The sequence below is a fragment of the Leptonychotes weddellii genome, chromosome 5 (genome assembly GCF_054177405.1).
Source record: "Leptonychotes weddellii isolate Sample4059 chromosome 5, ASM5417740v2, whole genome shotgun sequence".
In the NCBI taxonomy this organism is placed as follows: Eukaryota; Metazoa; Chordata; class Mammalia; order Carnivora; family Phocidae; genus Leptonychotes; species Leptonychotes weddellii.
The window spans coordinates 58195163-58210143 of record NC_138373.1 but is presented as its reverse complement, the minus strand read 5'-3'; the positions used below and the strand labels follow the sequence as shown (position 1 = coordinate 58210143).

At 45.5% G+C, this 14981-nt stretch overlaps 1 protein-coding gene across 1 annotated transcript in view; it reads left to right on the top strand.

Moving 5' to 3' along the window:
- The first annotated feature begins 943 nt into the window (after positions 1-943).
- The window catches only part of MKX (mohawk homeobox), a 65205-nt gene continuing 51167 nt past the window's right edge, over positions 944-14981 (top strand). Inside the window, exons 1-5 of the mRNA XM_031034697.2 lie at positions 944-984; positions 3202-3468; positions 5252-5411; positions 13079-13232; positions 13655-13993. Coding sequence (XP_030890557.1) covers positions 3281-3468; positions 5252-5411; positions 13079-13232; positions 13655-13993 — 841 coding nt within the window. The 5' untranslated portion in view covers positions 944-984; positions 3202-3280. The remainder of the gene's footprint in view (positions 985-3201; positions 3469-5251; positions 5412-13078; positions 13233-13654; positions 13994-14981) is intronic.

Sequence of the window (14981 nt, the reverse complement as noted above, 5' to 3'; positions counted from 1 at the left end):
TGATGGTGGAAAGGGGACTATCATCAATAAGAGAATCTGAGAGGCATTCTCTCTCCTTGCACTGTGTCCCAGCTCTTCTTCCAAGTTCCATCCCCCCTTCCTCCATGCAGCTCCCTGGCCCAGGGCTCGCCTTCTCTTCCCTACCTGGGGCACAGTGGGTTGGGCACCTAGCCTCGCCTCCCTCCACCCCTACGTCCCGCGGCGAGCGCAGCCTCTGCAACGCTGGCCTCAGACGGTGAACGTGTGCCTGGATTTGACACAGCCCGGACCTCAGAAGCCCAGTGACACCAGAAAAGAAGCTCCCGGGGCGCAAGCACCTCCTGTAGCATGCTCGCGCGTTATAGGCACAAACCCGAGCTCTAACTTCACTCCCGCTAATCTCTAAGAAAATAAAGGGCGCGACGCAATGCTCTCTGGTGCCTAGCCACGCGTGGTTAAATTTCCGGCTCTCCCGCCAGCTAAAACGCGGGATTTGCACCGCAGCCTCTCAGCTCCCAGAGCCCGAGCCGGGCGCTACTTGCGGCTTCTCCAATTTCTCCCCTAAATGCGAAGGAAATAGCCCCTTTTGCTCTGCGCCTGCGAGGCCGGCGGATCTGAGAGCCGGGCCCCGCTGGGGAAGACTGGGCGGGCCGGGGGGCTCCTCGGCGGCGCCTGCAACGGCGGCTCATCTGCGAGGGTTAACAGCAGTCCCCGCGGCCGGGTGGGTGCCGAGGCTTCCTCTCGCCGGCCCGGGAACGTGGATACCGCGCCCGCAGGATGTTCGCCGGCTGCGCCGGGCAGTCAAGAAACATGAGAAGGCCTCGGTATTCCTGTTCCCGGGCCGCGCGCGCCCGTCTGGGTAAATAAAGCCGAGACGACGGCGGTGGCTGCGGTGAGCCGCGCTGGAGCCCGCGCCGAGAACATGCGGCGGGGATGGGAGTGCGCCTAGCCTCGACGCGGGAGAGCCAGCCGCCCTGCCGCCGGCCGCCGGCCCCACCGCCACAGGTACAGCCCTCGGGTCTCGGCGTCCCTGCTCCGGGCCGCGGGACGCGAGGCTCGCTCTGGCTCCCGAGCTGCTGGTTTCCCCCCTGCCCCCCGGCGCCTCCGTTCTCCCCGCCCTTCCCCCACCCCCCTCCGAGGTCCAGTGGGCACGCGCCCTGGTGGTGGCCGAGGCTGGCCCGAGGGTCTGCGAGGAGCCTGGAAGCCCACCTGGCCGCTCCTCCTTGCCTTTAAAATTCTTCGCGGGCGTTGGGCGGGGTAGTTCCACAGGGAGGGGATCTCCCCAAGCGACAGTTTGGAGTGAGTCTGGGTAGGGGTAAGTGGGGGAGTACAGGAGCAGAGAAGAGGCGCTGGGCACTGCGCTTGGGCCGAGGGTGAGGGCCAGGAACCGCGCTTCACACGCCCACCCCCCCGAACCCCTCGGTTCAGGACCCAGCTCTCGGACCTTTGCAGCCCCCTCCCACCTCGCCTGCTGCCTGCAGACCCAGACCGCTACGGGTGTCTGTGGTTGCAATCTCTGTGTGGGCTTGGGACAGCCGGGAAGGGTCCGGTATAGCAAACCTTTCGGCGGAGTCGTTAAGAAAAACTCGCCGTTGAATATGGGAGGACAGGACTGGGGTGGGGAAACACTGTGGGACTGGAAAAGGGTGTGTTTTACAAATAACGCAGCATGAACGCAAAGCACTAAGCGCACTGATTTAAAAAGAAAAAAGAAAAGAAAACAAAACAAAACCAAGGCTAGTCCTGACCTTAGAAGAGGGGCTTCGAGCACGGAAATTTGCTTTGACACTTTTCGGCGAGGCTGTGTGCACACTCCAGACACGTACCTGTCTGCATGGGAGGACTCAGCCTTACGGTATACCGGGCAGCCAGCGGAAGTCTGACTTCACCTCCCCACGAATACTGACGGTAGCTGTCGCTTAATCGCTATGGTCACGGCCCTAAATGTCGCCCGTGGCCGCAGCTGCGGTGGCTGGAGGGCGGGGCAGGGGGCGTTGGTAAGTGTGGGCAATCTGCGAGGCAGGAGATCTGTACGTGTTGGTGTGGCAGCCCACGCCTGGGCGGGGCGGGGTGAGGGGGCGCTGGCAGCAGTGCCGAGACGGCTGGGAAGAAACAGGAGCTACCCCGAGGCGCGAGGCGGGGTGATGGGGGCGGTAACTCGACTGCTCGGCGGCGGTGTGGACTTGAACCTGAGGCCCGCGCTCTACAGCCAGAGGCTCCCGGCCGCCGCGACCCGGGAGGTGAGCTGAAAGCTTTCTTTAACCATGGCAGCCGCAGGCTCGGTGGTGCGCGGACCGCGATGCCTCCTTCCTCTCCTAACACCTATGCAACCTCAAATGGTTCCCCGAGACCCGAGAAAGGAGCGGGTGAGGAAGGGCTCCGAGCTCGAGGCTCACACCCGGGCTGCGGAAGAGGACAGCACTGACAGCGGGCTCTGGAAGGCCTGGGACTCCGGCGCCTTTGACCTGCCGGGACCCTGCGCATCCTGGAGCAGGCTGGGGGATGGGAGGAAGACTCCGGGCCAGGGAGACAATGTGGTGCATTTGTCCCTGACGCCACTTAACTTTCTAGCTCCGGAGTCAGCTAACTTTCCCTGCCCTCACCCCGACCCCCAGGGACCTTAACCGGAATTAGAACACTGGTTTCAGCCAAACCATCCAGGATCTAGAAAACATGAAAATCCCCGGAATCCCGGTGTGGCCTGGGACTCATTAACCGGGACTTGGATGGAGATGCAGTTGTTCATATTACCCAAAATTTTCCCTTCCTTCCAACCCCTCCTTAAAACCCGAGCGGGAGCTCCGAGATGCTTTAGACTTCCGTTGTGACTGAAGAGCAACCCCCCCCCCGCCCCCCGCGCGCGCATATTCCGCTCCGCTAACCCGAGTGCAGTTCTTCCAGATTAAAACCAAAAAAAGAACTCGTTTAGGAATTACTTTCCTTTGCCTACGCAGGTAAATTATTCCTGGTTGAGGTTCCTTGGGAACTCGATCGCCAGGGCAAGGAGGAGGGTAGGGACCTGTCCCGGGAGCGTGCGGGGAGTTGGGGGGAAGGGGGAAGCAGTGTAGCCAAGTGGGGAGAGGCAAGGGGTCCCTTGTCCAGGTGCGGCGGCGCCGCTCCTCCCCTCGGCTCCCCGGCCCAGAGCCTCGGCCAAGCCCGGGGCTCAGGACGAATAGGGATGTGAGCACTGAGCGAGTAACGTGATGCATCTTCTTCTCCTAGAACCCGAGCCCTGCGGAGCTCCCAGCGGCCAGGCCTCGAGGCGCTGCGGCCGCGCGGCGAGCCCCAGCCAGCCGGCACCATGAACACCATCGTCTTCAACAAGCTCAGCGGCGCCGTGCTTTTTGAGGACCGCGGTGCTGCGGAACGGGAACGGGGCAGCCGGCCCTATGGTGGCGTCCTGGACAGTACCCACGCCCGCCCTGAGGTGGGCATTCCGGACGGCCCGCCCCTCAAGGACAACCTCGGCCTGAGACACCGGAGAACTGGGTACGCTCACGCACCCGGGACCCCTGCCCGCCTGCAGCCCGGAGGGGTGGGAGCGGTGAGCGGCGCGGGCGTGCGAGTGGCAGCCGGGGCCAGTGGGTTAGGGGCGCAGAGTTCCCGGGAGGGCAGGTCTCGTGCATTGTCTTTTTAAGGCATTAGTTTCTCAAAATATTGGGGAATCGGTTCATCAGAATAGCTCAAAAGAGGCTTGTTGGAAACTGAGGACACGTGGAACGGCTCCTCAGTCCCCTGATACCTGGACCTCAGGGTAGGGGGCTACCTGCCCCTCTCCGGACCATGGGTGCAGACGCGCGGCTGAGAGCGAGGCGGAGAGGACTGAGCGGGATGCCTAGGAACAGGGCAGGGCCAAGCAGTCGGGGCTTCCCAGGTCAGGCCAGCCCCGTGGGCTTCCCCTCTTATGTCACGACAGGGCCTCGCCACGGCCTCGAAGCTCGCCCCGCCTCGGCCAAGGTGTTGGCAAGGTCGGCTCTCCGCAGGGCGCCCCGGACGCGCGCGCGCGCGGTTCGGCGGGGCCCGCTGCGAGCCCGGAGGGGGAGGCCGCGGGCCTGCCGGCCCGGGTTTCGGTCTAGCCGGGTGAGGGGCTGCTGGGGAGCGAGAACTCGCGGGTGGGCCAGCAGCTCCGGCTGCAGAGGCGTGGCGGCGGCTCCCTGAGCGCCCCGCGGGGGGAGGGGCAGCCGTCCTGGCAGTCTCCACCTGAAAGATTGCATCAGCTGCTTGTTCTGCGGCGTTGTTGGTTAGGAAAATAGAGATTAGGTTTCCTCAAAATGTTACTACCAGTCCTTTCGGATGGAGTTGCATTTCAAAGTGTTTAAAGAGGCAAAAGTCCTGGAGGCTGCGGCGCAGGCGCGCGAGCCTCCCCGAGTGGTGGGGCGCGCCGGCGGCCGCGCGGCGACACCTCCCGGAGCCGCGGGGGAGCGCAGCGCCAAGCATCGGACTCCAGGCTGCTTCGGCCCCTTCCCCCTTTGAATGTGCTTTTCCTCACGGACGGAGTTTTCCGTACTTTTAAAACTCTCCCTTCAGTCGGGAAAAGGCCCCTCGAGTGGTGGTTTTTTGTTTGTTTGTTTGTTTTTTTAAGGTTCTGCGTCCTTCCTCCACAAACGCTTGCTCGGAAAGTTTCCCCTTTTTCCAGAGGATCAAAGGAAAGAACCAGGGCGGCGGGACGGCCATCATCCCTTGCCTTATTCCCGCCGTCCAGTGGGCGACTTTTCCTTTGACCACGGGCGACGGGAAGCCCCGAGCTGCAGGCATGAGTTCCCTAGAGCTGGCAGCAGCCTGACCCGGCCCACGAAGCCAGAGGCACTCCAGGGCGCCGGCGCAGGCGGGCGAGAAGAGGGCGACAGCCCTGCTGCGCAGATCTATAGCCTGAATAACAAATTCCCTCAGATCATTTCACCATCGTCACCTAAACCTCTAACTCCTGGCTACTCGCTCCAAGCTAGCCCCCCCTTTCAAGATAAACTTAGTGTCGGTCACCGCCACATGACCCCTTGCGACAACCAGGCCATTTCAAAGAGAGACGCCCAGGGAAGGGTATTCGCGCCCAGAAGTCGTGTTGCCCCCTTCCCTGCCTCACCTCAGCCTGGGGGCGCGGGGCGGGCGCGGCGGTCGGAGCCGGACGCCCTGCAGAACCGGACGCGGGCGCGGCGGCCGTTCTCCGGGGGCGCGCGGCTGCGGGAGCAAAGGTATCCAGCCGTGGAGGGATGCTGGGGGCAGCGGCCAGGCGGCGCCGCTCACCCGAGCCTCCTCCTCCTCTCCCGGTGTCCAGGGCCAGGCAGAATGGCGGGAAGGTGAGGCACAAGCGGCAGGCTCTGCAAGACATGGCGCGGCCCCTCAAGCAGTGGCTTTACAAGCACCGTGACAACCCGTACCCCACCAAGACCGAGAAGATCCTCTTGGCGCTCGGCTCGCAGATGACGCTGGTGCAGGTAACCGCGGCGGAGGAGCCGGCCCGCGTCGTGTGTGCGCGGATCTCCACCTGGCGCCTCCCGCTGGGGAAGGATGGGGCTGGTCGAGGCGGGTCCTGGTGCTCTGGCTCCTGCCTCAGAGGATGCTGAGGGCTTGTAGGAAGTTTCTGGGTTTCCTCTCAATCTTATCTATCAATTCAGTGCTCGTGCTAGGTTCAGGAGGGACTGCACGGTGTTTTGGTAGGGAGGGCAGTGAAAAGTCAACTGAGAGTTACGAAAAGGTGTCTGGGAATCGGGACTCGTGTGCCCTGTATTGATGGGTACAGATGGGACTCCCTGCAGTGATTTTCAAATTTGAGTGTGCATCACAATAGCCTGGAGGACTTGTTCAAAGTCACACTGCTGGGCCCCACACCGGAGTTTCTGATTCAGTCGTAGGTTTGGGGTGGGGTCAATATTTTGCATTTCTAACAAGTTCTCAGGATGATACTAAAGCTGCTGACCCTGGATGAAACTTTGAGAGCCATGCAGAAAGGCACTTCAATATTAGGTACCCGTATTAAAGATCAAGTACAGGATAACTTAAAAATTACCTTTACTGACAAAGCTAGGACGTAGGGTGGAAGGGCAAGAAGTGGGTTTTGATTTTTTTTTATTTTTATTTTTTAATAAGAGGCATCCTGAGCATTAGCTAGAATCCACAGAATTTTGCTGCTGGTATTTTTCTACTGGGTCTAAGAAGAGGCCAATTTCAAGTGGTTAGTTTATTTTGTCAAGTGCAGAGAAAGGGTGCAAGTTTGTTTCTTCTCTAGTGAACAAACTCCTTTATATTTGACTAGCTTTTTCCTTACATAGTCTTACTTGGTATTCACAAAAATGCGGTGAGGTAGAGCAATAATAAGCATTTTACAGGTGATGTGACCAAGGCACTGTGGCAGTTAAGTATTAGTATGGGGTAGAGGTAGGCCTGGAAATAATGTAATCCCAGATCAAATGCTGTTTCCAACACACCACAGACTTCTTTAATAAATGTGATGACATGAACTTTTATACATGCAAACAACAAATTTATTCAGAAAGAGGAGGAGGAGCTAAATAAGCTGAGAAGTTTCATATATTATAGTAGCACTACATTACTGCATTTGTGAAGTTTTGGTCATTCCATTAAATTTATAATGAGAGAGGCCCCAAATGAAAGATAATATTTAACTACTAGATAAAATAAAAGCTGCTTTCCAGAGTATTTAAGGTTGACATTTTAGGAATTGCTGGAAAGTTTGACAAAGCATGAAAGTTGACTTGTATTCAAGCTTATTAAAACTATAATATGCATTTGTCTGCTTATATTCAGAATACAATTGTAGAGAAAAACATCTGTTTTGCTTCATGTTAACAGGCAATAGTATTAATAGTGATTTGCTGCAGCACTGGAGGGGAAAATTTATTTAGTGTTCTTGGCTTAATATCTGTTTAACATAAAACTATGAATTTTCAGTGATTCCAGTCAGAAAAACTTGACTTGTGAAAATAAATGCATACGTTCAAATTTCAGTTTAAACAGGTATGCTATTTATTTTGAAAATACACTAGTTTATAGAGCTATTTGAATGTTTCATAGTGATGTCAGCAATAAAACATTAGACTAATTCTGTATATCATACAGTTCCATACTTAATGCTTGTCATTCTTTCATACAGAAAACAAAAAATATGACATATTTAGAACATTTTTTAATTATGAAAAGTAACATTGTCATTAGTAGAGACATTTAAATTTTTGTGTACAGTAGTTTTGTTGGGATGCAATACAAGTAGTTGTAATTTTAATACAGAACCAAATTATTTCCTACCTGTAATGATAGTTCAAATACAAATAACCATTCTTTTTGCGTTAAGATCTTGGTAATGCTATTACGATTTTCTAACTATATCTTATATTCTCATTATGTTTTCTTTTTCTTACACTAGTCCTCAGAAAATAAAAATGCCACAGAATTATTTAATTTTTAAATGGAGTAATAATTATTTATAATAATAAGATACCTGCTTAATGATTTCCAAATTTTTATAATAAATGAAGTTGGTTTCTGGAACGTTGTAGTGATAAATGGAAAAAATCAAATGTATAGAATAGCCAAGGGACCTTTAAACATAGTAATCCAATTTGGCTCTGCTTATTTTCAATTAGGCATAATAGGGTATCTATGTAAGAATATACATATATATGTGTATATATGTGTATGTGTATATATGTATGCATGCATATCTATTTACAGCTAACCCTTGAACAACACAGGGTTAGAGGTGCTAACCCTCCCTGCAAGTCAAAAATCCACATATAACTTTTACTTCCCAAAAACATAACTACTAATAGCCTATTGTTGACTAGAAGCCTCACCAGTAACATGAACAAGTAACACATGTTTTGTATGTTATACGTATTATATATTGTACTCTTACAATAAAGCAATCAAGAGAAATGAAAATGTTATTAAGAAAATTATAAGGAAGAGAAAATACATTTACAGTACTGTACTGTATTTGGTGAAAGAAGTCCGAGTATAAATGGTCCTGTGAGGTTTAAACCTGTGTTGTTCAAGAGTCAGCTGCACTTATGTTGACATATATGTGAGAGTTTGTGAAAGTCAGACATACATTAAACATCCAAGCAAATTCTGACTGTATGGGAACCAAATAAATTATGTAAATACTTTACACTTCTGAAGGAAAAAATATAAAGCTATGAGCTGAATAAAACTTTTGATCCCTGCAAATTAGACCCCTATTGAATGAGTCAAGTTCTCCCAGTGAATAAATTCTCTTGTGGAGTCAGCTTCTTGAGAAGAGCAATCATGTCTTTGTCATCTTCATACCCTCATATCATTCCAGCACCGTACATGTTTACAGAGTGACTAAGTTCTAATTGGGGAATACCATTATAATCACCATGCAGCTTTCCAAAACACCATTCTGAAAACTAGAGAATGTCTTGAAATCTAAGATATTCTAGTTTTAAAATCCATTCCATTGAATACACAGAGGGCAGCTCATTATCCTTAATGCTATATGATGGTTCTATAGAACAGCATGAATATAACTCATTATCTTCAATATAGCTGGGAATATGTCATATTTTTATGTCTGTGGACAAATACGGAGTGTTCCCCTTATTTCTGGCTCTAAAGTCCTATTTCCTGTTTATTTCAGTACCTCCTATCTCTGTTTCTCATGACTGATGTTAGTAAGTGATTAACATAACTTTTATTCCCTAACTATGAGAGTATCTTGTATTTTGAGAATTTCTTTTACACTTAACATTTTCCTTTTGACTGTGTGTCAAGCTGTTAAACTTTTCATAAAATGTACTTTTGCCTTGTTTTGTTACTCTTAAAATGATAAAGAAGGACATAAAACCTGCTCAGCAATCTCCACTAAATCTAGAAGGAAGGAACTGAAACGTTAGTGGAGGAAATATTTTTAGGACCACAAAAGGTACTTTTTCTGATAAATAGAAGCTCTAAGGATATTAATCTGCACCTACATTGTATTTGTCCCTGAAAAATGAGGCAGAAAGAGTTATTTATTGTTAATCTGGCATCTTACTTCCTAATGAGATATAAACATTTTCATAAAATTAACAGGTAATGATGTGTGTGTGTGTGTACTTTAGCCAACCAAAATATTCCATTGTGCTTAATTTCTATGGCTGACCATTGCTTAAATATTATAAAAAATATACTCTGTATTATCAAAATGTGAACAGCTTTATTGTGGAATAACATAAAGTGGTATGCAATTGGGATTTTGTATTATTGTAGGATATAGAGCTTACTGCAGAATAATTGCCTTGGAAGAAGTTTTTCAGAGAAGGGCAGATGGGTGCTGTATCTGGTTTCAATGATCCCCATTGTTCATGTGTATATATTTTTAATATATTTATATTTTTTCTGGATTATAAAGAGTGAAATGTCTCCTTGGGATGATTTCTTTCATGGTCAAAATGCAGAGTGCAATGCACGTGGAGTTTGAGATTACATTTAATGATTGGATGTTGATGCTTCCTTTACTTATAGAAGTTTCACATTCCTATGATAATGTCCATGTACAATTGGTTAAAACTGCTGTGTTCTAAGATTTTGCCCCCTCTGTTGACATAGCTCTATTTTTGCTGGGTGAGTGTTTCTGCTGAGATATGTATGTAGTTATCAACTGCAAGGATTATAGCACCTGTTAAATATTCAACAAAATCTCAGATTGGTCTTTATTCCAGGTGTTATACTACATGGTGTAGAAATGAGGTTCTCAATATTTCAGATGAGTAACTCAGAGTAAGTTTGTTAATTCTGTATGTTCAAAGGTGGACAGATGCTAGCTTATCCCTTTGGGTTTACTATAATGATTGCTCTGTCAGTATGATGAATGTAAACACCTCAGTTAGAGTAGGGATGAAAATTACTTAGTTTTCTCTTCCAAATTCTAGGATATTTGCTTCTCCAACTTTTCACTGTAAAATACAGTGTTTCTTAAGCACTGAGTTTGACATCAAAATGCTGTTGCAGAACCTATCCTTGGTAAGGAGGCCTGTTTCATGTAAAATAGAATTTAATGAGATTTGCATGACAACCTGAAAGAATCCATAGTAAGTTAAAGGTAGAAAATCTAAACTGGTATTTTTACCTTCTGTGAAACAGATGGAGTTTGCATTATTTCATCAGGACAAAAAAATTTGCAGAACAGTACTTATGCAAATTTGTTAACCAACTGTTTGCTGTTTACATGACTGAACGCAAGCAGATTATTAAACACCTTGGACTATATCCAGCCCTTAAATTGTATGGTAAATTTCTGGTGATAAAATACTGGCAGAGTAAATATATTAGCAGATTGCTTGCCAGTCATACTTAGGAAATCAGGTTAGAGACAGTCCATGTTAGATACCAGCAAACCTTTCTGGAAAATTTTCTGATTTGTAATTAATATCTTATGGTAAGAACTGAGTATATAAAACACAAAAAAGGATATGACCCCTGCGTATGAAAACCTGTAATCTCACCGTGACATTTAAAGGTCCCCATTTTTTGTATGTTAGAATTATAGTGTGTTAATGTTTTTGGAAATCAGAAGGCTATTGCATTTAAAAAAAAAATGAAGAGTTGCTTAAGAATTGGATTTTACACTGTATTATGTGATGGTTGTGCTAAAGTTTAAGCTTAGTTATGATTTAAGGATACTCTGAATTATATGATATTTAGTAAAGAAAGTAGTAAAAATGTTTTGAAGTATTCTAATAAATATAAGTGATGTAGGCATAGGAGAAGTTGCAGTTTGTCCTCTGCATGTCAGGGGACATAAACACACGTGTCTGATTGCTCGAAAGGGTGGTGGTCAAGAGCAGAAGGTAGGTTAGCACCAGCTATAAAGGGAATAAATTAACACTTTTGTAGGAGAGCATAGACTATATTCACAGATCTTAGTTTTTAGAATTGGTAAGTGTTAGGTACCATCTAATGCATTTTACAGATGAAAGGCTTAAAGTTCAGAAAAGTTGAGTGACTTCTCTAAATTCACACATGTTTTTGGCAAATTGAGAACAGAAAACCAGGTTTCTTTCCATTATACCACAGTTATAGGACAATAGGACATTAATGACGATTTGAAGAAGTTAAGCAATTAAATCATCATGGTGCATCAACACTTGAATTTGAAGGTGGTGGTTAAGATTCATTCAAGTGCATAGAATGGAAGATAGGGAAGTTCAGAAAAAGAATGTTCTAAAATTCCCAGTTACTACTATCCAAGGCATGGATGAATATTTCGGCCATGACTTGGAGAATAGAGAGAGGTTTGAGGACTGGACCAGGCATTTCGTGCTTCCATAGTGAATGTTCACCCATGTATCACAGTTAATACATAGTTCTATGCCAATCGTTCCCTGTGTGCAGGGACAAAGTTTATCCTAACACTTAAAAATTTCTGTCACTGACCACCATGGCTAGAGCACAAGAGCTACTCAATGTGTATTTATTGAATGAATAGTCCCAGAAGTTGTCTGTCTTTAGAGGTTGGAGGAGACTTATAATTTGAAGCCAGATTAAATCGTAGTTATTATAGGGGAACTTGATAGGAAGAAGGTTAGTAGACTAAGACTTCTGGAATGCCATGGTGAGTTATTACATCAATGCACATAAATTTAAAAGGACAGTTATTACTTAAGACACAAAGGAGGTAATAATACTGAATATATATATTATATATGATATATTTTCTGTATACATATATGTGTGTGTATGTGTATGTGTGTTTATAATTGGGGAAAACTACCATGTTTTAAAAACCCATGGAGGCAAAGAGGAAAAGAATTGTGGTTTTGTTTTCTTAAAAAGTAGGATTCACCCTAGGTCTATTCAATAATTAGGTCTTGAGAAATGTGTAAAAATTGTATATTTATATTATAAATCTAAAAAAAGAAAAAAGAAATTTCCAGTGCAAGCTTTGACACATAAACCATTACAGTAATATGGAGTCATGTTCTAGAATAAATTGGCAGAAAGATGTAATTCTCTTTCCACATTTCATTCTTTTAAAAGCAAATATTGGCCCTTTGGGTTATTTACATTTTTTTTTTTTGGATGATAGCCTGATATTTTAAAGGAAATCTCAAGCACCATTTTAACTTCTGGAAATCCAATAGCATCTTTTAAAAACAATGGAAGTAACTTCCCTTTGTTCTGCAGTGTTTGTTTGTTTGCCTTCACCTATTTGCTTTTGGAAGCACTTGACTTGCAACTTAAAGCTGGGTGTTATTGGCATTTTTCTCCCTCTGCTTGTCTGATTGCTCTATGTCTGATTGTTCTGCTAGCTCCTCTTTTATAGTCTTGCCTCTTTGATGTCTGGAGGTTTCCAGCATTTGGTCTTCAATCATCTTTCTTTCTACCTACTCAAAACTGCTGCTGTCACCTCTGTGTGTTTGTCCCACATCTGCTCTTCCTCTCCCTGAGTCTCGGATATCAGTTTTATTTTCTTGCTGCACATCTCACCTGTATGCTTTTCTAGTTCCTCAAACTAATCATTCCCCAAACCAAGTACATCCCTTAAACAGTTCTACTTTCTTTCTCAAATGGCACTATCCTCTTGGTTACACAGGGATGACTCAAGGTCATCTTTAACTTTTCCCTCTTCCTCACTCACCACGTGTCTCTGGAATTTGACTCATATTTGTTCCCATGTCCTCTTTACTGGGAACACACTTCCCTACCCGTTACACCTGACACATTCCTTCAACACTTCACTTAATTCCTCATGAAGTCTTGAAAGTAACCCCTTCTTCCTTTGGACTCCTGCATCATTTTATTTTAATGCCTCCTAAGCCATTCCTCACATTGTTTCCTATGTTAAAGTTATTTGTACACTCTCCTACCTCTCTTACTAGCCTGAGCATTTAATGGCAAGGGATGTTCTTTTTTTTTTTTTCATTCCCAGAATACAGTATGTGCTCAGTCTCTGTAGTAAGTGCTCAGCATGTTTGTTGAATGAATGAGTGAATGAATGGAATGAATGTCTAGTACTATTACATTCTGAGAATATTTAATGATCAGAGATACTGAGAGAGGCGTAGGTCCCTTGTGGGAAAGTAATTATGTGATGGGTAATATTTTATGTTTTGTTAATTGAAAAATAAAACTTTTATAGGTGTCAAATTGGTTTGCTAATGCAAGACGTCGGCTTAAGAATACTGTTCGACAGCCAGATTTAAGCTGGGCTTTAAGAATAAAATTGTACAACAAGTATGTTCAAGGAAATGCTGAGCGGCTTAGTGTAAGCAGCGATGATTCATGTTCTGAAGGTTGGTTAATATTTTTTTTTTGCTTTACCTCTGTTAATAAGAAGTTCACCCCAATTGCTATTTTTAAGGTTGACCCCACAAAACATGATGGTGCCATAATGGTTCTGTTTTACTGCATGAGGTAACTTCACTTTTACAATACTGTAAATGACCAACAGAATTATGGCTGTTTCCTCCTGTTTATAGATTTATCATGTGTCGGAATAACATTTCCTGTGAAATTCATTAAAATTAAAGTACCATAGGGAGAGATTACTTAGATTCCTGCTTCCCTTGCCTAAAAATTAATCTTGAGTATCAAAGATAATTTTATACACTCTAAATACTCTGTCTTTATGTATATATTTAATGATTAACTGTAACAGTTTGGTGGCTGGGGAAAAGTATATTAAGTACTACCTACTGATATTTTTCTCCCTTAGATGGAGAAAATCCTCCAAGAAACCACATAAATGAAGGGGGCTATAATAATCCAGTTCACCATCCTGTGATTAAAAGTGAAAGCTCAGTCATAAAAGCTGGAGTGATCAGGCCAGAGTCACGGGCCAGTGAGGACTACGTATCACCCCCCAAATACAAGAGCAGCTTATTGAATCGTTACCTTAACGACTCTTTGAGACATGTCATGGCCACAAACGCTGCCATGATGGGAAAGACAAGGCAAAGAAACCATTCAGGATCTTTTAGTTCCAATGAATTTGAGGAAGAATTGGTGTCTCCCTCATCATCAGAAACCGAAGGCAACTTTGTCTATCGCACAGGTAAGTCTGTGCTTTTCATGATACCTTGTCTAAAACAGAACTAGAACTGCAGCAAGGGGTCTATTTCAACAGGTATAAAGGCATAATTTTTATTGCTTTTGTATGAGATTATTCACATATAGCCCATAATTTAATTTGAAAGCTTTTGTTTTTGATAACCAGATACGCTTGTTAGTAGGTGATGGTCTACTGGGGATTTTCACCCTTAATAATAAAGATGAGAATTTTCATCCTTAATACTCATTTTTAATCTCAATGATACATATTCTTGGAGGAGGAATGCCCTGAATTATAGGCAGCCATGCAAACACTTTGTATTTCATCTTTTCTCTTAAATTCTTTGGTTGCTAATAGTGGTGGAAAATGAACACAAATTAGCATGGGTGCCAAGACTCTTGTGAAGGGAAAGTGTAGGTCTGGCTTAAATTGCTTCGGAAATTTTACTTTTATTCCTGGAAAGCACAAATAGGGCTGATAAATAGCTTTGAAATTTTTACTTTTATTCCAAAAATAATAAATCGATTTCTGCCTGTCCAAAACTTTCTGATGGAGTAGTGAGTTTGGTAAAAATTTCTCTCTTCACTTCAGTTTCCAGAGAGTTTTGCTCGTAAAGAGTATTTGAGCAAGTTACTCAGAACAAAGGATATGTGTGACCTACATCTGGTGTAGATAGAGTCCAGGTTCTGAAAATGCCAACAAATGAGATTTAGAAATGTTAGAGTTGGAAATAACTTCAGAAAGCATCTAGTCCAGCCATGTTATATCATAGGTAAGAAAACCCAGACCAAGAACACATAGCTAGTTACTCTTCCTGGATCAGTAGTGCAGCTTAGCCTGCATAAGGGGTAGGAGGAATGTAACTACTAGCAGACTATGATGATTCTTAATTATTACATATACCGCCACCACTCATTTATTCAGTAGTTATGATATGCTAGGCCCTCTACTAAATACTACACAAACAATACTGCATGTAGTCCTTGTAAGG